This window comes from Sitophilus oryzae, unplaced genomic scaffold (assembly GCF_002938485.1).
Source record: "Sitophilus oryzae breed Bouriz unplaced genomic scaffold, Soryzae_2.0 scaffold_177_pilon_pilon, whole genome shotgun sequence".
Taxonomy (NCBI): domain Eukaryota; kingdom Metazoa; phylum Arthropoda; class Insecta; order Coleoptera; family Curculionidae; genus Sitophilus; species Sitophilus oryzae.
Window position 1 is genome coordinate 5,514,325 of NW_022146479.1, and position 25,191 is coordinate 5,539,515.

Here is a 25,191-nt window from a genome sequence, read left to right on the forward strand (position 1 = left end):
AATATTTAAAAAAATTGTATTCAGAGAAAATGTTTAATAAATGAGAGGGTGAAAATGCTATCTCTGTTGGCTGTTTCCCTAATTTTATGACAGAATTATTATTTCATATCGGTACGAAACTCAACATATGTTTAAAAGTGTATTTGAAAAGCCATTAATGCTGATTTCAGCAAATCCGTTATATCTTTTTCATATCACTCGTATTTTTCAGCCCTTTGCTATAAATTTGTAAATATATAAAATTGCGTATACCTTTAAACTTACCATTAAATGTATATTTGTATTATATTTGCTTTCATTTTTTTCATGGAAGAACGTTGTATTGATATTTGGGATTCGATCCAATGTACTTTGCAAGGCACAGCTGTACTTATAATTAGTGTAATTTTGATATAAAATACGATCACCGAAGATATCAAAAACAATTTTTTGTCGGGGGTTCCAAGTTACAAGTCCATTCAAGCTATACTTTTTGTTTAAATGTTCAAACCTAAAATACCAAAAAAAAACACCATATTTTTAGCGAATATCTTATTTAATTACGAGAACATCAATCTTGACCCAAGGAAACAGAGAGCCTTGAAAAAGTGCTTGTAATTAAAAATGTGATAAATTAGCGTAATTTAATGCAACCTAAACTGAAATAACGCTAGTCTGAGAAAAATTAAATGAATGTTTAATGATGGTAAATTAAGGCTTTAAAATAAAACTACTTACGTGGCCATGAGGTTCATATTTTTCCAAGAATCTAGTGGAGTGTTAAGTCTGGAAGATATTTCGAAAAATATTTCGTTCTCGTATCTGTATATGACGTTTAAATTAACAGAAAGCGATTTGCCGTCATCCCATGAGACTGTGGCTAGCATATCTAAATGGCCCTCTAAAATTCGAACTCTAATTTATTTTGGTTTAAACAATCTATTGTATATAGATGATAAAATCCGTCTTGGTTTTCCTTGATTTATTTTAAAAATTATCATACAAGAATAACAATACTGTTAATATGTATATACAGGGTGTGAGTCTCAATTAAGTGCAAATATTTTCAGGGCTGGTATATATCCATAAAAGAAACATATATTTTCTCTTTACCGTTTTTTCAAATAAGTCCAAAATAACCGAGTTATTATTAGTGGTCATTTTACGCTTATTACTTTGAAAATTTCCAAAAAGTTAATACAGGGTGTAGAAGTTTAATTTTTATTTCGATTTTTTCCAAATAATTTCTGAATTAACCCCGATATTTGAAAGAAAATGGGTGTCCAGGTGTTTTTAGACCTTACAAATTCGGGTGCCACCTACATATTTTTAGCTGTTTTGAAAATTAATAACTTTTCGTCCTTACCTCTATTACACCTTCTGAGCTAAAAAATATATATTTCCGTCATTTTAATGTAAACAATGATTCTCAAGATATTTGAAATCAAAATAGTCAATACATGAAATAATAAATTTGAAATGTTTTTGTGCCAAAGATTCAACAGAAACTGTTTAATCGTATTTTTTTCTAGTAAAATTCATGATTCGCTTAAAAAAATAAGTTCCTACATTTATAATTGTAGTCAAACAAATCAACAAATCTAGTTAACATATTTGTTTTTTGTCAAAATGACATGTATTACCTATTTCCATTCCAAATATCTTGAAACCGGTTACTCGTTGCGATTTTTACCATTTGTTACATAAAAATTACGGAAATGTCTATTTTTTTAGTCAATAGTTTTATACAAGCACGCACTAAAAGTTATTACTCTTCGAAACAGTTAAAAAACATGTAGGTGGCGCTCCTTACAAGTAGAAGTTACAGTGGCTCTTGTTGAGAGCAATTCACTGTAGTAAAAGTCATATTGACATTGAAATCAAATTTCTCTTGTCAAAAAACACCAAGACACCAATTTTCATCCATATATCAACGTTAGTTCAGAAATTATTTGGAACAAACTGAAATATAAATGAAACTTCTACACCCTACATCTCTGAAACAAAGCAATTTAGAACATACATTTATATGAACTTTTTTACTTATTTTTATCTGTAGAAGTTTCCCAAATACAATTCGGACCACCCCGTATAACAATTTAAAGGGAATATATTTAAGTAAATATATTTAACATAATTTTTGACTGTTTCATTTGAATGCACCGCAGATATTTTTAATATATCTTATATAGTAGCTTGTTAGTGAGCACTATAATTATTTCTGAAAAATTAAAAGCGTAAAAATAATTATAAATACATAAATATAAAAAAATATATTTAATATTTAATTTCAATACAAAATTGGTTGTTTATTTTTTTTTAATTTTGCCTTTTCGTACAAATTAAAAAGAACTGTTTATAAGCTGCAAACATATTTTACGGAATATATAGTAAGCATGCGTCCCTTTTATGTGCATAATACTCTATATAACAGATAGGCTATCGTAATCCTCAAAGTTATGAAATTTGTTTATATTATTAAAATGGAATGTATTCGGATATACTGAAATAACCCCGATTTTTTTAATATCAAAATGCATATATATTATAAAGTTTAAAATTATTGATTTTCTTGTTTAGAGCGTAGGGAGATCAATTAAACTAGATATATTTTGAGTAATTAGTTACAAAATAGTATTTTACGATAAATGAACCAAAACAGTGTATACTAATATGTGACTACGAATTTGATGATATTTATTGAAATATCTTGTTCGATGACAATGAGATAAAATATCCCAAATAACGGTCATAATGCACAACAATTAATAAAACAATTTCTGCTTACTTTGTAGCAAAAACTGGTATTTTCCAATAATCGTGCGTCCCGGATAGCTAACAATCAAATCTGCGTTGTAATTGAAATCCGCTGCTTTGGTAAAATTGGCTGCAACCAAGAGTTTTTGATTGGGATCTCTATTAGAATCCCAATTGATATCAAAACCCATCGCTTTTTCCAATTCTTCATTAAAAATCCAAACTGAAAATTCTATATCTCGCAATCTAAAATTTCGAATAAAACCTGTACAGGGTGTCCAAATTTCGTGTGTTATGGGGTTTCTCTTTTATGAGTAGAGATACAAAAATGCGGTGTTTTCACATTACTGTACTACTTTTTTATAAAACTCAAGATCCTACGCACAGATTTGTCCCAGCCCCCTTGGTTTCTGAAATACAGGGAGAAATTGAAAATGATGCATTTTCCGACCCCCTTCGTATCTTGGTTATCTCATAACTTCTCAAAAGGGTGAAAACTGAGTCCCATAGAGTTTTTCAAGCTTATAATAAAACAAGTAAAATGAAAAAATAATATACAGGGTGTCCTGTTTAAAAAAAACATAAGTTTGAGTCATAATCCGAAAATGACAACTCCCAGTGAAAAACTGGTTACGCCACTGGATTCTACATAATAAGTCAACAGTACTCAGTTTTAATCTTTTCGATAAGTTATAGGATAACCGCGAGATACGAGGGCAGTCAAAAAATGCAACATTTTTGAAATTCCCTCTGTATTTCAAGAACTAAGAGGGCTATGACAAATCTGTGTGTAGCATTTTTAGTTTCATAAAAAAGTAGCACAGTGATGCAAAAATCGCATTTTTGTATCTCTAACAAACAATTTTTTTGAACAGCGGGAAGGTACAGCAATGGGTAATCCATTGTCTCCATTTTTGGCTAATTTATTCATAAGCAGGTTTGAAGTGGAGGCTAAGAATCAGTTTGAGTATTTTCCAAGAGTATGGTTTAGGTATGTGGATGATATTTTTGCTGTTATTGACACACATTCAGACACCATAGATAATTTTATTTCTAAGTTAAATAATCGTTTTTCTTCCATTAAATTTACGCATGAAATTGAGAACAACGACAGATTACCATTTCTAGATGTATTAGTTATTAGAAATACTAATAATTGCCTGGAATTTGATATCTATAGGAAAAATACGACCACGCGCAGATATATTCCTAATGAATCACATCATAGTGTTGAACATAAAATGGCTAGTTTAAATTTCTTAGTTTACAGATTACTTAGTTTCCCACTTTCCAACGAAAGATATGAAATAGAAAGAGATTACATTAGGAATGTAGCTGAGTGTAATGGATATTCTCCTTCACTAGTTGATAAATTAATTGGAAAACGTAGGTATAGGTTAATGATTTCTGAAAATTCGACTTTTCAAGTGGAGAAAGATACGTCTAAATATTTTTCGATACCGTTTGATAGAGAGTTATCCCGTGGTCTAAAAGGAATTTTTAAGAATGTCAATTATAAACTTGTGTATAGTGCTAATAATAAATTACAACAATTATTAGGTAATCCAAAAGATAAAACACCTCCACTGGAAAGGTCGGGTCATAAACGAGAAACCCCATAAAACACAAGAAAATGGTACACCCTGTATAGTACACGTTAGCATGGCCTGCATAAAACTATATCATGGTAGTTACGAGATTTTACTGTGTTATATATATAGAGAAGAAGTTAAATTTTGTGCGTGTCAAAAAAAGGTTAGATAATTATAAACATATTATTCTGTGTTCAAGTTTTTCCAAGCCGTTTTTAAACGAGACATCAGTACAAAATACATATGTGTACTGACCATCGCAAATTCAGAATAGGCTTGGTGCATTTCAGTTGATTTCAACAAATTCCGACCGCAGCGCTTCAACGGCAAAAATCAGAAATTATCAGTACATATTTCACGCCGCCGCGCCGTTATGTTGATCGCATTAAAATAATACTGCAATCTTGGTTTTGTCATAATATTTAAGTTTTAGTTTTTTGCTAGTGCAGTTATTGAGACTATAAAACACTATGGGGTACGAGGTTTGTGTGATGTAATGCTGTTTAGGGTAGAAAAAAATAAGTGAAAAAGAATTCGAACTAGGCGTCGCGTCGCGTCGTGTTGTGTTTTGACAATTCCAAATGTAAATAAAATTGCCGAAAAAAATCTTAACGCGTAAAGGAGAGCGTAATTAGGGCGTTTTTGGGCGCAATAATATTCAAAAATTCAACTTTCCCGGATATTCAACTCTCCCGAAACAACATTTTGTAGCTTCATAGTTTCTCCCACCGATTTGATCAAAAGCAAAAATGGATTCAAGCAGTTCGACGAAACAAGTGAGTAAACAAAGTGCTCGTTACATAATCAAAAAATTAAATAGACATATACTATGAGAGGATAAAATATAATTTGCAATATTTATTGTAGGTATACTTTTTAATTAACTAGCGATTAAATGTTTTATGAACATCTTCTAAAATTATAATTATGTACTTTTAAAAAATTTCGTCATAGCCGAAATAGCCCCAATTATTACCCACTAGCAAAACCGGTGATTAAAACTAATGCTCGCTACCGTAGTTGAAATCATCTAAAAAGTGTTTTTAACTGGAATAATAAATTATAATACAAGTTAGACCTTCTGAAGATATCAAAATATTTACTTTTTTTTATTCTTAGAATTTTCACAAATTATACTTCCTAACACTTTTAGAATAATTAAATAATAAATTTTTCGTATTCTTGCTACTTAAACCCGTGTATTTGTAAGTACTAGTTATTTACGACATTCTCCGATGGTGGCAGCAGCGGCTGAGAATGCACCAAGCCTATAGAATAATAAAGAGATAGTATAGATTGAAATTCTTTTTTTTTATTTTAAGGCTTTGTATAAAAATTAGAAGTATATATAATTTAATACAGCTTACTGATCAATATGGATTTCCGTAGTAATTTTATAATAGTCTCCGGTATCAACAATGCAATTTAATGTGTAGAGTTTCGTCTTATATTTCACTTTTATATTGGTTTGCATCTCCTCCTCTGACGTATTATTATGGTTTAAGAAAATTTGATAATCCTTTTCATCATAAATAGCCTGAAACAACATATATTTTAACACATTAAATATTATTAAGCATATTTTTATCAAATGTTGGAAAGGTCGTGATAGTTTTTCCAGGATTACGCTAAAGTAATAATTCGTGTTGAAAGGGTGACAGAGATATATGGGAGTTGAATCTTAAGGTAGGTAAGCAAACTAAACTTCTTGTCCGAGTTGGACTGCCATTCGCCACGTGTTCCTAATAATTAAAGTAGACATTTTCTCATTATTCTAGTTGTCTGTTCCTCCTGACAGAGGCTTACTGGTAAATCTGTTTCTGCCCTGCTGAAAATGCTGTTTGACTAGTTTAAGACTTGACTTTTATATTTTTTTAACTCATATGAAAAAAAGTCAATTGATGTGATGCAACCTTTTAACAAATGAGGGTCCAGGGGAAAAATATGATAAGCTCCATTTTAATAAATTTACAGGAGAGCACTGGACGGCTGGTGGTTATCAGGTTCTTTCCGTGTATTCTATATTTTACTAGGCATATATCATAGGATTTAACAACTTATTGTCTTGCAGAATTTATATATTTTGTAGGGACCAGTTAGATCTACCATAATATTGTAAAATCATAAAATTTAAAATTGGCTCTAGTTGTTCCTCTGGTCCCTTCAAATACAATCTAGTCCACTAAAAATATGTATGGAAAAGTAGTAATATCAATAGTAGTTAATTCGGTCTACTAAAAGGTAGACATATTCAATTTCTCTTAGTTTTGAAATGCTGTACAATAATTTTGTTGAAACGTTTCCAATAAAATATCTGTTTTACGTGTTAAGCTTCTTACTTTACATTTTCAAATATACAGGTTGTTAATTTGTTTATTACTCGCGGCAAGAGCTTTATAGTTGAAATATGGCAACCTCGGCCCGCTCGTCGGTAGACGACGCGACGGGACGAGTCGGCAGAATACCTGCTGAAGTGCATGCGTTCTCAATAGGCAGTGTTGCCATTCTGTTCCCCTATAAGTAACTGTCTAGTTAACAACCTGTATATTCATTCTGAAATTTAGCAGTAAGGTTAAGTGATATTTAAAAATAATTTTATTATAATTTCCTAATAGTATTAAAGTAAATAAAAAAATGTTCACTTACCCTTAAATCTAATTTAATTTCTTCATTATCCCTGTAAAATATTAAATCACTATTGATGTCTTTGAAGTTTGGAGATGTAATAAATAACTTTACATGATGGTTCGATGATGCAGAATTGCTCTTATCTTGATACGAGCCCACTGCGTGAGCACTGTGTCCACTGAACCAAGTCCCACGGACCTCAATCTATTTGAAATGTACAGTTGTGTTTAAAGAATATGAAATAAAATCTTGCATTATGACTTTCATTGACATTATACAAACATGATTTTGGCTGTTCGTCAGGACAATTGAAATGATGTACACTACATATTGGATTAAGACATTGAAAGACCAAAATAACTGATGACTAATGAAACATTTTTGTCTACTACTTTTAAACAATGCGTGTACAGGGTGTTCTTTTTTGATTAAAATCATACGGTATCTCCATTAATAGAGAAGATAGAAGAATGCGGTTCGCACAAATCTCTCTCACTTTTTTGGCAAACGAAGATGCTGTAAACAAAATTTTCCTAGCCCTGTTCGTTTCTGAGCTACAGGATCTTTGAAAATTTTGCAATTTAGGTCACCCCCCGTATCTCTGTTATTGGGAAAGGTATTGAGAAGGTAAAAACTGTTTCTTGAAGAACAATGGCGTTGTCTGTTTTTCTACGAAAAAAATATTTAAGATATGAATTTAAGTTATGTTTTCTCAAATAGAACAAACACCGTGTATAATAAAAATCGTATAATCCGGCTTGCTATGAGCTTCTCAAAAATATATAACACTATATTTATTTTTTCCATTTACTGCAATTACTATAAAATATTATTTTCTTATTAGTAGGCCGTGATAGATAATAAAAAATCAAAATGATATTTAGTGCCATGTTATACACATATTAAAATTTTATTTGGGGCTAAAATATTTTATTTTTAAACTGTTGTGAGCGGGAGCCCCATCGCATCGTGCTGAAAATATATTTCCCGTAAACTAGCTAAAGGAATATCGTCTAAAAGGTCCGGTAGATAGCGGTAGGATGTTAAGTTTCCCTGATATATAAAGAACTTATTAGTGTACTTTTAATAATTTTTTTGATTCTTTTATTATCAATCACGACTTATTAACAAAAATGGTCTTTTAATGAAATCTTTGAAATATTGCAGTAAACAGTGAAGATAAATATAGAATAATATATTTTTGATTAGCTCATGGCAAGCCAGATCATATGAAGAGCACACGGGAAAAACGACGAGTGTCCAAAAACGATAAATGTTCAGGAAAGTTTTTTTTAATTCAAATTAGGCATGGACTTTTGTCGTTTGTCCCATTTTTAAATGCCACCATTATAATTGTCCAATTTTTTATTAGCAAAAAATAGACTTATTATTTTTTCCCTGTGTTCTATTTAAGAAAACATAACTTTATTTCATATCTTGAAAAATATTATTTTCGTAGAATAGACAGGATTTCAACCAAAATCGGAAACCCTGTACACTAACAATTTTCTCGAATGGCTTACCCTGTAGTCTTTGCTTTGTTTTTCACTTATATCCAGTTTTATAACCATGGGAGTAAAATTTGGAACTGTAATATTAATATAAGCTTTAATTTCCTCCAATGTTGTTCGTGGATGTGACCAGAATACAGTAATAGCGACTTGCTTGTTATTTCCATAGTTTACAATACATTCGACGTTGAGGTCGGCGTTAATAGTTTCGAATAAAATCGTTCCTTTCATGTCTAAATTAGTTGATTTCCGACTAACAGTCGCAAGTGCTTTAATGGTGTGTTTGCTATCGGTAAATGCCTTATGGGAAAACATAAAATCGAATTTCAGGCTCTCAAAATCTAAGTTTGGATCATTTAAAGGTACGGGAAATTGAATTAGGGCTACTTTAAATTCCATGTGACTGCCGCTCTTCTGAAATACAATAAACGATTTAAAATTAGTGTCATTCGCGCCGTTTTTGTTCAAGATAAATGTGCTCGGAAGGATCGCTAAGAATTTCAATATTTACCATCCAGCTTAATTAGAACACTTCGAAATTTCTTAGAATGAAAAAACTTCAATAAATCAGTGAAATTGAAAAACTAGCATTTGCATGATCCTCTAATTCCATGTAAATATCAAGAGAGAAGTTGTTTTTTTAATTCCAAGCTGCTATTTTATCTGAATGAGATTCTTGAAAAACAAACAGCTAAATTAAGGGCTATGCGGGTATTAGTTCACTAAAAATAAGATGGCAGCCGTTCATAAGATGGCGTCGGTTCATATTGCATGTCATTAAAAAGTGGTGGGGGTGGCGTTAGCTGTAACAGGCTGTAATAGAGCAGTTAAAACTGACTTGTTATAACAGCCATCGCAGCGTCAGCCGGGACCGGTTAAAACCGATCTGTTATTATAGCTAACGCCACCCCCACTACTTTAAGCCTGACAGGCGATATGAACCGACGCCACCTTATGAAGGGCCGCCATCTTTACCCGCATAGCCCTTCTACTGACTACAAATTTAAAACTCGTTTGTTCGTTGTGATCTCGTACTCTCATGGCGCTTCTACTGAAGTCAATTACACGACCATCCTTAATAGATTCTAACTCTTATTATACTAAAATTAGATTACCTAATAATAATATATAATAAATAAATAATTTAAGATCGTACTACTAGACGCTATAGACTCTAAAATATAAATACGATCCGCAAGAGTAACAATATAGAATGTAGGAGATCTAGTTCGAACATTGAAATGTAGAATGTCGAATGTGTGAGAGAGCGGTTAATTACTGCGAGCTTACAGATGTACTGGTCCCCATTTTTGAGTTATAATTTATCATACAGTCTCCGGGTTTTGACAAAAGCCAGTATCTGAGACAGTTTTACAAAGGTTATTATATTCCCATCTCCGATTGATAGTCAAAAATTATTTAAAAAATTAATAAAACAACGCAGGGGTAATTATAAAATGAACAAGTCTACTGTATGTTGTCTGCTAAGTAGGATAGTAAATTCAGCGCCTCCCTTGTTTGACATTTACCTGAAATGTAACGTTCGTGTTGAAATTAAAATTCGGATAAGCTGTTGACTCAACATCACACGTTCCGATGTATCGATCAAGGGTTTTTCTCGATCGGTTTGCCAAGCTAAATTTGAAAGATACCCTCTCTTCTTTTGTACCAACGAATTTATAATCCAAGTGCAAATCAGTGCCAACAGACGATTCAGTTTTTGATATATAACCAAAAAGTTTGGATGCTAAACGTTTCGTGTTGAATTTTAAATCCACAGTGTATTGTGCTATATCCCTTTTGCTTATGAGGTCCACTGAGCCTAAAATTTTAACGTTGTAGTAAATACGAGTAAATAGTATAATGGGTTTTAGAATTATAACACATATATTCGCTTACAACAGGATAATGAAATATAGAATATACAGAAATAAGGGAATTAGTTTATAAAAGCAACTCTTGTTTATTATGAATTATGATGTATTAAAATTTTGATGTATTTTAAAGTTTTTTATATTGTGTTCTAATGGACCGATTTTGATGATCTTTTAGATTTAGACCTAGTAAATTGTGGTTCCGAAGCAGGCTTCTTGACATAGGGTTTGCTTCATTTAACCTTCTCCTTATATTCCGTTGATATACATCCTAGTTCCTTAGGCGGAATTCATTATAAATTTGAAAAAAAATCGATTGGGTGTTTCAAACTTTCACCAAAATAACATTTTGTGTTCCCTCGTATAATTGACAGATGGAAACTTTCATGTGTCATTTAGAAAGATATACTAAAAATTCGATTAATCTAGGTACAAATTGCTTAAAAGATCATCAAAATCGGCCCATTATAACACACACAAATATATAAAACTTTAAAATACATCAAAATTAAGGTGCCGGTTTTTCGTGCCGGGATGCTGTAAAATCGCTATCTAGAAATGACAGAATAAAATATTACTATAATAAAAAGGCTCAATTAAGAAAGTATTTTTTATATAGTCAAACTGATGCTATATTAATTTTAGTTTATGGAAAATTAGTTCGTCGACATGAATATGCATTTATCATTATAAACTAATTCAATGCCAAAAATTGTTAAAGTTATTTCCAAATAACCTATACAAATCCTTTTGAGATAGGCCTAACAAAGGTAATAAATGTATACGAAATACCCAAGTGAAATTAAAGGATTTAACTAAAAGTCATTAGCGAATTTTGGGATATAGCTTAATCAATTTGTGAGAAAATTGTGTGCACACTTGTAAACGAATCTAAATCCCTAGTTACATAGGTCTATATATCATATAACGGGTTGGAAAGTTACAGAGTTATGGGCCCTTTTGCACGTAATTGATTGTTGTCAGAAGTTTAATCAAATTTTCTTGCTTGTCTGCACCAATGTAATTACTATCTCGATGTCGATATGAACACACACTATAGAAAATCAATTTTTACGCTAAATACTAAACGATCAAATTATTCTCTGAATGTATAAATCTGTTCATGTGGTTAAATGAAAGCTCTATTATCGGATTATAACTTTACGCTATAGAGGGTGCTCTAGTTTTAAATGGTACGCAGGAGGCTTGATTTTTAGTGAAAGTGAAGCTACCTATAAGCTGTATTAAAATAAAAATCAGTCCTTAGTCTCCAGTATACATGGCGATTTTCGAACTTGAAATACATTCTAATTCTTGAAAGGAGTAAGTTTTTTGTGATTTACCTTGAAGCTCCATTACGCTCTCCTCATTTACCCTTAGGAATATTTTTGGTTTATATGTGTATCCATTGGCTTTGTTAATTCTTTCATAAGCAACGCCTGTTTCCAAGTGTTTCATGTTGTTTATGTCCAGTGTCATCTACAAACAAATCAATTACTAATAATGGTAAATAACATCGGAATAATTTAGTACTTGTAAGTATTTCTCTTCCTCTGTATTTTTCATTCTACCTTTTGCTAGAATAATTCCCGAAGAGGATTCCATTAGCATTGTCAAATTGTGAGTTGTCCTATCAATGGTAATATTCGCATGTATGAGTCTCTTAACTGCCGACTCTGGAGTATCAAAAGTAAAGGACACCACGCGAGTACCGTGTCCTTCAACAGATTTGTATTCGAATAAATAAATGTTAGCTGTAGGGTCAGACTTTTCCAGATAAATCTGGAAGTTAGCTGGTCCAGATAACACATAGTATGGAGCTCGTAACAGATTAGTTGAGTTTTGATAAGTATAATCTAAACATAATTTTAATCCAATTGCGTTGGACACTGCAGACCAAGAGCACACCGAGTTTGAAACGGTCTTCTTTGATAGTCCGGTTTGAGGGATTTCAAGGTCATTTTGTTTGACAAAAACTTCGGACCTAAAATCAGGATTAAGGAATTTTAGAAAAAAAAATGGTTGTTTTTTTGGTTGCTAAATTGCTACGTTTGGCAGGAATATGACATGAATATTATTTTATTAATTTCTAAAGCATTAATGCCACTGATACAAAATAATTTTTATTTCTTTTTATAATTTTTTTTATAAGTTTTATAAAAAAATGTGGTTGACTTTGACTACCAAAACCTGGATAACAATAATAGAAAATAAAATGAAAATTCAGAATGAAATTATCCAGCCGAGGACCAATATTTTATTAAATCGCCGGTATATAAAATTTAAAATAAATATGATTTAATTCTAGCAAAACAATGGCTTTGATTAATTCGATTCGCTTTAAAAATAAATAAACTGGTTCGGTGCGAAAATATTACTTAACGGTTTAGAGCGACAATCAGTTCAATTTGGAATATTACTTTTATCATTACCCCATGGGATTGTATATATTTGATGGCTTTAAATGCATTTTATAATTTATGCGAAAGTTTTGCCTGCATTTTCTTCATTATGTATTGTAATCTATCAAAATAGCCTATATTGTCGTGTTCTGCGACTTTTAATTAGTAAATAACATTAGGTTTTTCATCAAAATCGTTGCCCTAGACAAAATTTCATTAGTATTTTTTCTCTATTATCAAGGCCCTTAGAAGAATATTAAATATAGTCCCAAAATTATAAAAATTACAATATTTGTAGAAAATTTTACATAGATTTAGATAATATAATGGTTTAACAGCTTAAATATTTTAGTTATGTAAAAAACTGGATTTTTAGAGAACTCAAACGATTTTTCATAGTAGTTGAAACGTTACCCATACTGAACTCGTATAAAATAACGCCCCTAAAATAACCTACATTTTCATGTTCTCTACGCGTTTTAGTTAGTTAATAATAGTAATAATAAGTTTTATCAAAAATCGGTGACCTGACCAAAATCGACAAATTTCACTAGAATATGCATGGAAAAAAGTCATCAAATTGCCCATTTTTGGTTATTTTTTACAGGTTTTCAAGACTCTTAAAAGAATAGAAAACATCATCCTAAAGTTATTAAAAGTAATTGTGAGAAGAACTTTTATATAGATTTAGAATATATAATGGTCTAATAGCTGAAATTGTTAGGTTTTGTAAGAAAGCCTTGTTTTCATGGCAGCTAAAATGTTATCTACAAATGTAATGAACTCGTAAGGCTAAAATGGTCTACATTCTCGTGTTCTACGCCTTTTAGTTAGTAAGTAATAGTATCTCATATAAGATATTTACACAATGCACCTTATATATACATATATTTATTTAAACGAACCTTGCTCCAAATATTTTCGCGTTCTTCTTTGGCAAACTGAATTTAACGCTGACCAATCGAGTGCCTCTTATTTTCACGTCTCCTTTGAGAGCAATAGATGATTGCATGTTGGTCTTTAATTTGATTCCAGTAGTGGCATAAAAGCTATTTAAGGACATTTCGGCGGAAATGTCTACTGATGCTGTCGGTTCGAAATTTGCCACTAGGTCGAGCTCTTTGTGTTTGGAGAAGTCGGAAGCTTTTAATGAACCGAATAGCTTTATGTTGACTGCTCCAGTACCGATAGCCGATAAGTACAGTGGCAACCCAGCTCCTGTTGCTAATATGTAATTGCTGTCCAGGAACATCGACGATTTTTTATAATTAATTTCCTACAAAAATAATATCAATTCCCAAAAAATAAATTAATAAATATTTATCCCAATATATATTAGCGTATTATTCAATTTTCACGTATTACGATTACCACAGTAATACTGTCAGTATATTTTATTAATTAAGTCTTACCTTTCCAGATAAAATATGCTTTAAATGATGAAAAAAGTTGAAGGTTTGAAGACCTTGATGAATTTCATGCATTCCATTGAAAGCGGCATATTTTATATCATTTCCAAACACCCGAATTCCAAATGCAACCTACAAAATATTATAATCAGTAGTGTCAGCGAGGTCTGTCAATACGCTCAGTACAATAAGATGTACTGAACAAAGAAAGAAGGGCACGTATTTTTCCAAGTACATGATAAAATATAGACTCAGATTAAGTGACATTCTTCTGTCTCCGACTTACAATATGTATGTAAGTACCGACCCAAGACTATATATTATATCTTAATCTTAGTTAGTCTTATAGAAAAGCAATTGAAATTACGCCCGTACAATTTTTTAGGTACATACGATAGTTTTTTTTTTCATTTTTTGTTATAAATCAAAAACTATACATCATCAAAATAATTAACAACCTGTTTAAGCTGGCGCTAATGAAGCCTTTTCATACGATACCCCACATGACACGGTTAACTCGATATAAGAAATAAAGTATTACTCATGAGTAAAGAGCCACTGAGAAGTTTTTGATTTGATTGAACTTTGAAGTTTTTGCTTCGATAAGAATAATTTTAACTTACTCGAGGATCCGATTTGACATTATTAACACTATCGGCAATCTCTTGTACTTTGCTTTCAACCAAACTATTCTCGTCAGGTTGCCTGGTAAACCTTAATTTGTATTCTTCCATTTTCTCCTTGATTACGTTGGCCTTTCCTTTAGGCCCAATGAACGACTCCAAATACTGTTCGAAACCTTCCATTCTTCCATGAACCTTTAAATCATAAAGAACAGCGTAAAAATCCCGTGCTAATTTTTATAATGTATTACCTCAAATAAGTTGACAGATTTTTCAAATAAATCAACTGTAAGATTTAACATGCCCGTCCTCGGTATGTAGGATGACGGTGAAAAAATAATATTATTTTCATAGTTTCCACCTGTAAAATACAAAAGCAAATGTAACATTTTTGAACCAAAATACTTTATTACAGTTAAAGCATTAAAGTTAAACGTATTTGGTTACTTTAGACTTATTTTTTAATGGCATTTACAGAGTATAGAATCCTGTAAGTACAGTAACGGAAGATTTTTTTTAATTTTTCCTTTTTATCGACCAACGACTAGATTAATAAAATTTATTTGGGCAAATATTTTATTTTTGTAATAAATTGTGATAAGGGCTCTACCGAATTTATGCTTCTCTCTTTTTTTTTAATCGAAACATACTATGAAAATTTTAATTAAAAAATTCTTGGCCATTGTCACGTCAAGCTGAAATATGTTTTTTTCTTATTCTTTTTCAAGTCCTTTTATTAGAGACGTTCACCTTGGCACGGTTACTTCTAGTCTACTAATAAGAATGTAGGCTTTTTATCCTAATACTTACCAATATTGTACTCGTCGAAATATAAAGACCCTTCTCTATTATGTGAAAATCTTCGGATGTCCGTGTTGAACTTTTTAACTAGATCCGGCTCTGATAATAGACTCTGAACTTCTACTTTTAACGGGTTGGCTGATTTTATAATGTTGTTAAGGTGGGACCATACAAATGCACCAACTGGAATATATAACAGATTAAATGAAGTTGAAAATCAGATTTCTTCAGTTAAAATTAAATCAGATATCTCATTCGGTACTCATTTACACTAGTTAATTTCTCACTGATCTATTAAGGTATTTCTTTAAAAATATTGTTTTCTTATAGCATGATTGAAAACAAACAAAAACAAGAGAGATTTCCAATCTAGTATGTAATTTCTTTAAACCGACTTATAAATTGCTACTATCTCGTAAAGGCTTGCAAATTTAGCAAGCAGTAGATTTAAGCAAAATTGCTAACATATCTCCGGGGCAAACTCTAAAATAAATGTATTTGTATGCAGATTTCAGCATGATTTTACTTTCTTCAAGCTTCAAGGAATAATAAAATAGTGCAGCTTTTCTTTTACCTGGAACTAGATTATTAAAACTAAAATTTTCCTTGTAGAAAACGCTACAGTTTTTCGTTTTTTTTTTAATAAAACTAAATCGAATATACAGGGTACGGCAATAGTGCGTCAGGCATCTGTAGCTCCTCACATAAAAAACCTTGGAATTTTGTTTAAGTGCAAACCTAAAGTATGTGTTAGGATCTATTTCAGGAAAATAATTTGAGCTCTTCAGGGTGGCTCAAGAAAGTGTGACTGGATAGGGATGATTTTTTTAAGTAGAATACACTGTATATTATTGCATTTTTGGCTTCCTTTCTGATGACCTTACATAGTCATAAGATATTTTTAGATATGTTTTAATAGTTTTAGAGATATCAATAAATAAATAAAAAAAATATTTTTTTCAGCCCTTTTTAAGGTCTGTACTTACTTTGCTATAAATATCATAATCTTAAATCATACATTATTTTTTTAATAGATGGAGAATTAAAAACTGAACATATTTTGTATTTAGAGTATTTCAAAATTTTTAACGGCTTCGGAGATACTTGCTGTATTATTTCATATGGCTCTTTCAACGGTAAAATATGAGAGAAAAATTATTGGGTGACTTTGATAAAAATTTACTGTGGAAAATGCCATATGAAATATGAAACCGCAAATATCTGTAAAACCATTAAATTTTTTGAAATATACTAAATGCAGAAAATGTTTATTTTTTAATTCTCTATCTATTGAAAAAATAATATACAGGGTGTTCCATTTAAAAAAATCAAGAAAATTTATTTTAGATTTTACAAAGTTTGGCGTAGAATTTTGAACCTTGTATAAGTCAGGAGAAATCATCTAAAGTAAATTCCTAATATAGTTTTGATTTCAGGACCAATTCTTGTATTTTTAATATTTTTTTTAGATAGGCTGAAAACATATATTTTTTATTTATTTATTAATGTGTCTGGAACTATCGAAATATACTTACTCATATCTTAGGATTATGTAAAGTGATCTTAAAGGAAGCCAAAAATGCAATAATATACAGGGTATTCCATTAAAAAAAAATCCCGATCCACTCGCACTTTTTTGAGCCACCCTAGAAATAGAAGTTATAATATTTTCCGAAATACGTCCTGAAACATACTGTCAAGGTCAAGGTGTATTACTGGTTGCATAACTGCATTACTGCTACATAACCGCAACGTGCATTGAGGAACCTGGCGAATTCGCCAGAAAGTAAAAGAAAATTACAGAATTCTTTAGAAAATTCCAGAAATAATCGCCAGGGGGAATATAAGGCCCGCGCTTGGACAGTTGGACCAGTCTGAAGTTTAATAATGCCGCGCTTTAAATTGTGAAATATCGTTAGAGTAATAGTAGTTGCATAAATTGTGTTTTAAATAGTATAAGTTGTGTGTACAGAGTGAGACAAATAAATTCGTTAAGTATTTTATCGTGAGTTTAAATAGTGGACCCACGGAATCCGTAACAATACTTTAGGTTTGCACTTAAACAAAATTCCTAAGTTTTTTATTCTAGAAGCTACAGATGCCCGAACACTACTGCCGGACCCTGTATAAAACTATACTTAGTTTACGTTTTCCTTTGCTTCAAAATGTTTAATGTATGTTCTGACTGCTTGTTAACACATAGTTAAAATAAAATTAAAAGTGGTGATTTTTGAATAGTCCATAATCTCTAATGGACGCTTTGAATGTATATGATTTCCGACTCTTTTTTGATTACTTTTTTTAATAGTAAATACCGGTAGAGAAAATAGTTAATAATCACCTTGATTAATTTCCTCGTACTTTAGATTAGATGCAATATCTCTGAGCATCATGTAACTGGGACACCTCATCACCTGAAGATATGCAGCTATCCGAACTTCGCTATCTTGATCCAGGTCCTTAAATATACTTTCGAAATAACTTCTGCTTTTCTCGCAAGGTAGACGTCTGAAAGTTTCAACAGCCGCAATTCTTATAGCCACATCTAGATTAGGGTCCTCCACGAGTTTAAAAAGTTTTTCTTCAAAATATTCGGATATCAGCCCGATGCTAGATAACGCCTTCAGTGTCACTATTATCTAAGAAGCATAAAACATTCGTTTTTGATAAAATCGAACTTAATTTTTCAAATTATCATTTTAAACCAAATTAATTATTGCTGTTCAGTACAAACTGAATTTTCATATCGATTTGCGTACCTCTCTAAGTTTTAGACTAAGAGCTGGCTGGACATAAAAAACCTTATCATCGTTACATGGCTAATTTTTTGTGTGAAGTATCCTTTTGTGTGGCCATTATGAAATAGTCATGTCTGCCAGCGCGATCCCGGGGCTTAAAGCGGGGGCAGCCAATCGAAAGGGTGAAATTTTGATACTAAAAATATTATAAAGTACACAAGTTATAATTGCGAAAATAGCTTTGATTTATTATTAAGAAACGTGGAAAATTGTTGGCAGACATTTTTCTAGTCGCTAAAATGCCGACAGACAACGCGAAAGAGGCATGAAATTTTAAAATTATTAAAAAATGAAGTGTGAAGAATGAAAAAAATATGGCATACGTGCATGCCGATTGGTGGAATAACATATTTATTTATTTTAAAAGCCGTATGCAAAAGGGCAGACAAAATCAGCTGTGGCTAAATCAGCTGTAAACAGTTATCAAAAGCGCGATATTACTCTAGCGCTTTCAGGGAACGTTCGCCTTTTAGCGCTTTTAGGGCTTTTCCTAGGGCTTTCAGGGAACGTTCACATCCATTTAAGTATAGATAAATCATGTATACCATTAAATTATAAATATATTTTTTTATTATTTCAAAACAGATATCATACATTTACTATTCTGTCTCACTATTTGTATCCGACTCATCGTATTGCAGATCCTCGCCCTCTCAAACGAGTCTTCCTCTTAGTCGATATCTGCACCGTAAAATTTTTGTAGACTTACAGGTATTATGTTTCAATTGTTAAGGCGGCCAGCGTTTCCTGAAAACGCTTATACCGGGTGAGTCTTAAATAAGTGAAAATACTTTTAAGGATGATATAATATTTCGATCTCAGGAACACGTCTATGTGTTTTTTTTCGCAAAAAAAAGATGTAGAAAATCGTGCGTTATTTTTAAATTTTCCTGTATATTTTAGAAAACTTTATAGAACTGCCTGTTCACCGCAAATTTACCCACGGTATAATTATTTCTTAACCTACCATGCTTACGGCTTTACTCTATGGCTACGACACTAAAAGAATGGATGCAAGTACAGAAAAAAAAACAGGTGGCTCACAAAATTCTTTAAAACTAAATCAATTTCTGTTTAACTTTTCAAACTTGAATAACTCGGTTATTTTGGACTTATTTGGAAAACGATAAAAAGAAAATATGTTTCTTTTATCGAGATCTATCAGCTCTGAAAATATTTGCACTTATTTAAAATTCACCCTGTAGAGTAATATCGCGTTTTTTATAACTGTCTTCCGCTGATTGAGCCACAATTTTTTATCTGTCTTTTTGCATACGGTTTTTTAAATAAATAAACATGTCTTTCATTTTTTTTAATAAATAAACTAACTCTTTCGCGTTGTCTGCCGGCGTTTTAGCCACGAGAAAAATGTCTGTCAACAGTTTTACATCTTTCTTAATAATAAATAAAAGCTATTTGGCAATTATAATTCGTGTAGGTACCTTATAATATTTTTAGTGTCAAAATTTCACACTAACGATTGGCTGCCCCCGCTTTAAGCCCCGGGATCGCGCTGGCAGACATGACTATTTCACAATGGCTACACAAAAGGATACTTCACAAGAAAAATTAGCCATGTAACGATGATAAGGTTTTTTATGTAGCCAGCTCTCCGACTATTTATGTAAGGTGTAATTTCCCATTCGACAATGGAATATATAATTTAAAACATTTCTAAGCTCTTGTATCTCTACATTAAAGTTCTACCTTCAAACTTACATTATCGCGACTATCTTTCTCGTTGCTAACTTCAATCAGATTCAGCAAATAATTTTCGAAATGTTCCACTATAGAGCGCACCGTTTCGCTATTTCCACAATCGGAATGCAGGTTGCAGAATGTGTGAGTTAGCGACGCCACACTTAGAGCAACGGTTCTGGAAAATTGTTTTTCCTTTAGAATTATTAGAGACGATTCCATCATATCCTCGTTCGGGTTCCTTATAAATGCAAGCGACAACATCCAATCGTTTACAGTACTTTCAGGCACAGTTCCAGCTATAATGATGTCTTTTATCAGTGACACTGACCCAGCGGTGTTTACATAAGGCAGTGCATCTAATATATGTTTCCTGAAAAACAAATATAATACAAATTTCAGCTTCTAAAATTTGTCACTAAATAGAGGTGGTTTTGCAATGCACATTAAACATCTTTGATAAGATTTATAATTTCATTAATACATACATTATTTCTATGTTTATTTAATAACATAGTATTTATTTATAGATATTTCACCTATATAAGTCGGAAGTAATCGATAGTCGTTAATATTAGAGTAAACTAACTATATTAAATTTTCATCTAATAAACATACCATGTGTCGGCATTATACACAAAATTTGTTTGCAATTAAATTATGCTGTAATAAATCATCGTTTATGCTAGTAAATTGAATTTAAAAATCACTTATTTTGGTATTTCTTTCGCAAATAATCTAGAGGTAGTTACCAAATTACCGTATATTAAAAAAAAACTGAGATTCGATAATACAATCATAAAGTTTACCAGGACGGATTATTTTTATTTATTTCTTAAATCTATAGAGCCAAAATAAATGTTGACATTTAGAGACAAACCATATTTTTGATTGAGTTTCGCTTTGCAAAGGGACGGTGACCATATTTTCTGTCCCCTTTATTTTGTCAGTCCCTTTTCACATGTTTTCTCTTTCCCTCTTTACGGGGGTAGTTAAGCCTAATGGACCAAAATACTATTATTTTATAGGGATTTTGCACCGCATAACTCTTACAAGGATGAAAATATAGAACAAGAAATAAAAATACCTCAGGGGGATCATTTCCATTATCGAAATTGTTTGTAAAAGATTTTAAAAAGGAATTAAATGAAAAATATAAAAATCTTTCATTGTTAGAATTTGTTTTTCTCGGAGTAACATTAATTTAGATTAATATTATGAGATCCCATTCGTCATTTCTTATATAGGGTGAGACTTAAATAAGTGCAAACATTTTCAGGGCTGGTAGATCTCGATAAAAGAAACATATTTTATCTCTTCCATTTTTCAGATAAGTCCAAAATAACCGAGTTATTTAAGTTGGTAGATTAAAAAAAAATTGATATTTTTTTGAAAAAATTTTGAGAGCCACCGGATTTTTTCTGTATTTGCATCCCTTTTAGTGCCGTAACCATGGAGTAAAGCCGTATCTATGGTAATATCAGAGATTAAGAAATTATACCGTAGGAAAATTTGCGGTGAACGGGTAGTTCTAATAAGTTTTCGAAAAATATACAGGGAAATTTAAAAGAAAATGCACGATTTTCAACATCTTTTTTTTGCGAAAAAAAATTCATAGACGTGTTTCTGGGATCAAAATATTTTCAGGGCTGGTAGATCTCGATAAAAGAAAAAAAATCGCTTTACCGTTTCAGATTCCAAAATAACCGAGATATTTAACTTTGAAAATTTCAAACAAAAAATGATTTTTCGCTTAAATTTTAAAAACCTCTGGATCTTTTCTAGATTTTCTTTCTTGTAAATCTAATCTACTACATATCGTTTCTGGGACCGAATATACTACCCCTAAAAATACTTGCACTTATTTTTTTACAAGGACCACCCTGTATAACACAATAACTAGAAAATATAGGTAACATTCAACAGAATAGATAATAACCAAAGTCCTATACCTAAGAATTGTAATTATTGCATTTTGATAGTGTAATTATTATTAACAAATGGTATGTGTTCGGTGCAAAGAAAAAATAACCTGCAGTAAAGAAGTCGTATAATTTTGAAGCGTTGAGATGTTGCTCTTTAGATTTATTCCCGGGCCTTGATTATCCACTATTCTTTACACTGTTTCTTTCTCCTCAGTCATCATTTATACCCTTCATATAAGGTAAACGGTTTCGTAAGCTCAATACTTTGAAATATATATAGACAGAAACATGCTTTTTATGACTAAAAATAGCTATTGTGAGAGCCTGATATAAAGGTTATTAAATGTACAGATCACTGAGTCTGGTGTGAAGAATAAATATATGTAGGTATAGCGTATTTATGTTATGTCAACCTACACTGTTTCTTGAACTAATCTCAGGTAATACAGGAATGAATATTTTATTAAAAAAAACCCAATCCTCTCGTCTTAAATTAAAACCGCTCGGCTTGTATATTATCTTAAAATAATAATTTAATAAGCTTTATTCCTCCTTAAATTTTACCACTTTTTTTAGCTTATTGGATCTGTTATTTTTTAAGGGCCATGCTCCAGCTACCTGGACCCTTAGATCACCGAAGTTAAGCGATATTAGACGGCGTGAGTGGATGGACGGGTGATGTCTGGAAACTCTGTCGTGCTGTTGTTACCATGGAAAAAGTTTAAAATTTATTGACTTCGACACTTGCCAAGTCGGTAGGTCATTCAAAAACACCTCACTGTAGTATTGAGCAATAAAAAGGATTTGAAGAGAGAGACGTTTGCTCAGCAGGTAAAAGACCATACCCATAACATGGTATACTGATGCTTCTAAAATCAAAGGAACGAAAACTAAATACTTCGAACCAATAGGCATCTTAGATAGAAATTACTTATTTTAGATAGAAATTATCGGAAACTAGTCTATGCTGGGACCACACCGCAGTGATTAGACTTTTAACTACCTATAAAAATCACAAATTAGGCAAAGAAAATCAAATCCTCCTTCTCTGAGTGTAAGCCCACCAAGGGATAAAATGCAATGAAAAAGCAAACGATCTATCTAGAAAAGGAGCGAATTCCGTTTTAAAGTCCAAGCGGAACTCAAAAATCTGGAAGACTCCATCCGTAACCTGGAATGGGAATCCTCCAACGGTCTAAAACAGTCGGAGAAATTTATCAACCTCACGACCGAGGAAAAACAAATATTTTCCTTTGATTTAAGGAAGAACATGGGATTGTCACTGAGTTTTTAACAGGATACTGTCTACTCAACGAACACCTCAGTAGATTGAAGCTAAGAAACCACGGCGAATGCAGATTCTGTGGGGAAAATGGGGAAACACCAGAACACCTAATCACTGAGTGCGCTGAGACGACAACTATTCGTGCCATAAACTTTGGAAGGACTGATATTAAAGATAGAAAACTAACCTCTGTAATATCATCTTAGATACTGGTTTTCTCAAAATCCTGAGACGGTATGATGAGTTATAACTCGTTATATTGGTAAGGTGTAAAATTGGAAAGAGGGAAGTCGCGGAATGCCGATACTGTGCTGAATCCAATGATACTCCAGAACACACAATGTTTGCTTGTCCAAGATGGGAACAGGAAAGATGTGAGGCACGCATAACGATTGGTGGCAACATCTCCGCAGATACCTTCTTAAAATCGGTAACAGAAAGAAGAGAAAATTTTGAAGCCATCTCAAAACTGGCCCAAAATATACTAGAGGCAAAATACAGCGAAGAGCAGGGGTAATGACAAAAAAGAAACAGTCCGGCGTCTACTTGAGGAGATGCGTCCAGCGGGTCCAGGTAGACGTGGCAGGAGCGAGGGGGTGACGTTTAGTGGGTAGTGTCCTCCAGGCAGCTTAAGAAGAGATTGAGTCCCACACTCCGTACGTAAAGGTATTTTACACCTCCAAAAAAAAACTCGTTATATACATTCTAGGGCATTGACAATGATATGGTCGGGGACCGCGGTTCGGATTCCAGATTAGGCTTAGCAGCAAAAAGGAGACGTTAACTCAAATACTTTTACCTTTTGCTTTATCATTTTTTTAATATTTTAATTTGTTTGCTAGGATTTGCGAAACAATAACACTGTAGGCAATTTAAAACAAACTTACTTGGCATTTGAACAAGTCATCTTGCTATGAGCGTAAAAACTAGATAAGGCAGGATAAGCTAAACTTCTTAAGCCATAAATGAACTTTCCGAACAAATCTGAAAAACCGCCCTCAGAATCCTCTGGACTTTCCTTGCATAATTGCTTTATTAAATTCCTCGTTGTTTTCAAATCTCCATTTGTCGGTTGCTTAGGCATTGAATAGTCGAATTTTAAATTCGTTCTCTTTAATATCTCATTTTGTTCGTTTTTTTGCTCGCCCTCTTCTCTTAAAACCAATTTTTGGATGACTGTCGTGCTGGCACCTGCGGCGTTATTAGAGAAGGGCTCAATAATAAAAATTTCCTCGCAATTTATTTCGTTATAGATACTGTGGTCGATCGAAACGATGCAACGGCTTGACGATTTCACGATGTCTTCCCTTCTTGTTCTCTATAAACAGAAATTGTATCAGTATAATGTCAACAATTTATAACTTAATATAAAGGTGGATCAAATTAAAACAGAAGTTTTTATTTAGTATTTTTATACCGTATGATCGAAAAAAAACGGCGTCCATTTGGCTTGAAAATGACGATCGATGATATTTCCCATATAATTTTACATTTAAAATGACAGCGATTTGAACGAACGCCGTTTTTATCCGATCATACGGTACATTCGTATGCAAAAAAAAACGCAACGGTCAAATTTAAAGTGCTATATTCTTTTTATTTTCAGTCCTATTTCCATGATTTTAAGCAAAATGCATATAAATATATCCATTTTAATTAGAAAACTCAGTTTTATTTTAAACTTTTATATTTGGCTTATTATACAGAGGGTTAATAAAAGGGTTCTTTTTTACAAGAATTTTAAAACACCCTGTGCAATAATTTCTTGAGTAAATTATCCAAACCAAAACATTATTTTTCGGTTGGAATGACTCCTCAGTATTTTTTGGCTCATATCAACATATCCGTTGATTAATTTTTAAGAGCGAAATGAACTTACCACCAACAATTTGCAATTTTTTCAATTATC

General features: G+C 32.0%; 1 protein-coding gene across 1 annotated transcript in view; it reads right to left on the minus strand.

Annotated features, from left to right (window-relative positions):
* LOC115882214 overlaps window positions 1–25,191 on the minus strand; it is a 101,168-nt gene that overhangs the window by 53,770 nt on the left and 22,207 nt on the right. The window contains exons 4-20 of the mRNA XM_030900129.1: window positions 24,170–24,600; window positions 20,094–20,445; window positions 17,918–18,215; window positions 15,586–15,759; window positions 15,027–15,136; window positions 14,776–14,970; window positions 14,156–14,284; window positions 13,649–14,019; window positions 11,875–12,325; window positions 11,685–11,820; window positions 9,997–10,289; window positions 8,480–8,881; window positions 6,975–7,160; window positions 5,696–5,865; window positions 2,768–2,982; window positions 718–880; window positions 265–490 (exon numbers count right to left, since the gene is read on the minus strand). Coding sequence (XP_030755989.1) covers window positions 265–490; window positions 718–880; window positions 2,768–2,982; window positions 5,696–5,865; window positions 6,975–7,160; window positions 8,480–8,881; window positions 9,997–10,289; window positions 11,685–11,820; window positions 11,875–12,325; window positions 13,649–14,019; window positions 14,156–14,284; window positions 14,776–14,970; window positions 15,027–15,136; window positions 15,586–15,759; window positions 17,918–18,215; window positions 20,094–20,445; window positions 24,170–24,600 — 4,302 coding nt within the window. The remainder of the gene's footprint in view (window positions 1–264; window positions 491–717; window positions 881–2,767; window positions 2,983–5,695; window positions 5,866–6,974; window positions 7,161–8,479; window positions 8,882–9,996; window positions 10,290–11,684; window positions 11,821–11,874; window positions 12,326–13,648; window positions 14,020–14,155; window positions 14,285–14,775; window positions 14,971–15,026; window positions 15,137–15,585; window positions 15,760–17,917; window positions 18,216–20,093; window positions 20,446–24,169; window positions 24,601–25,191) is intronic.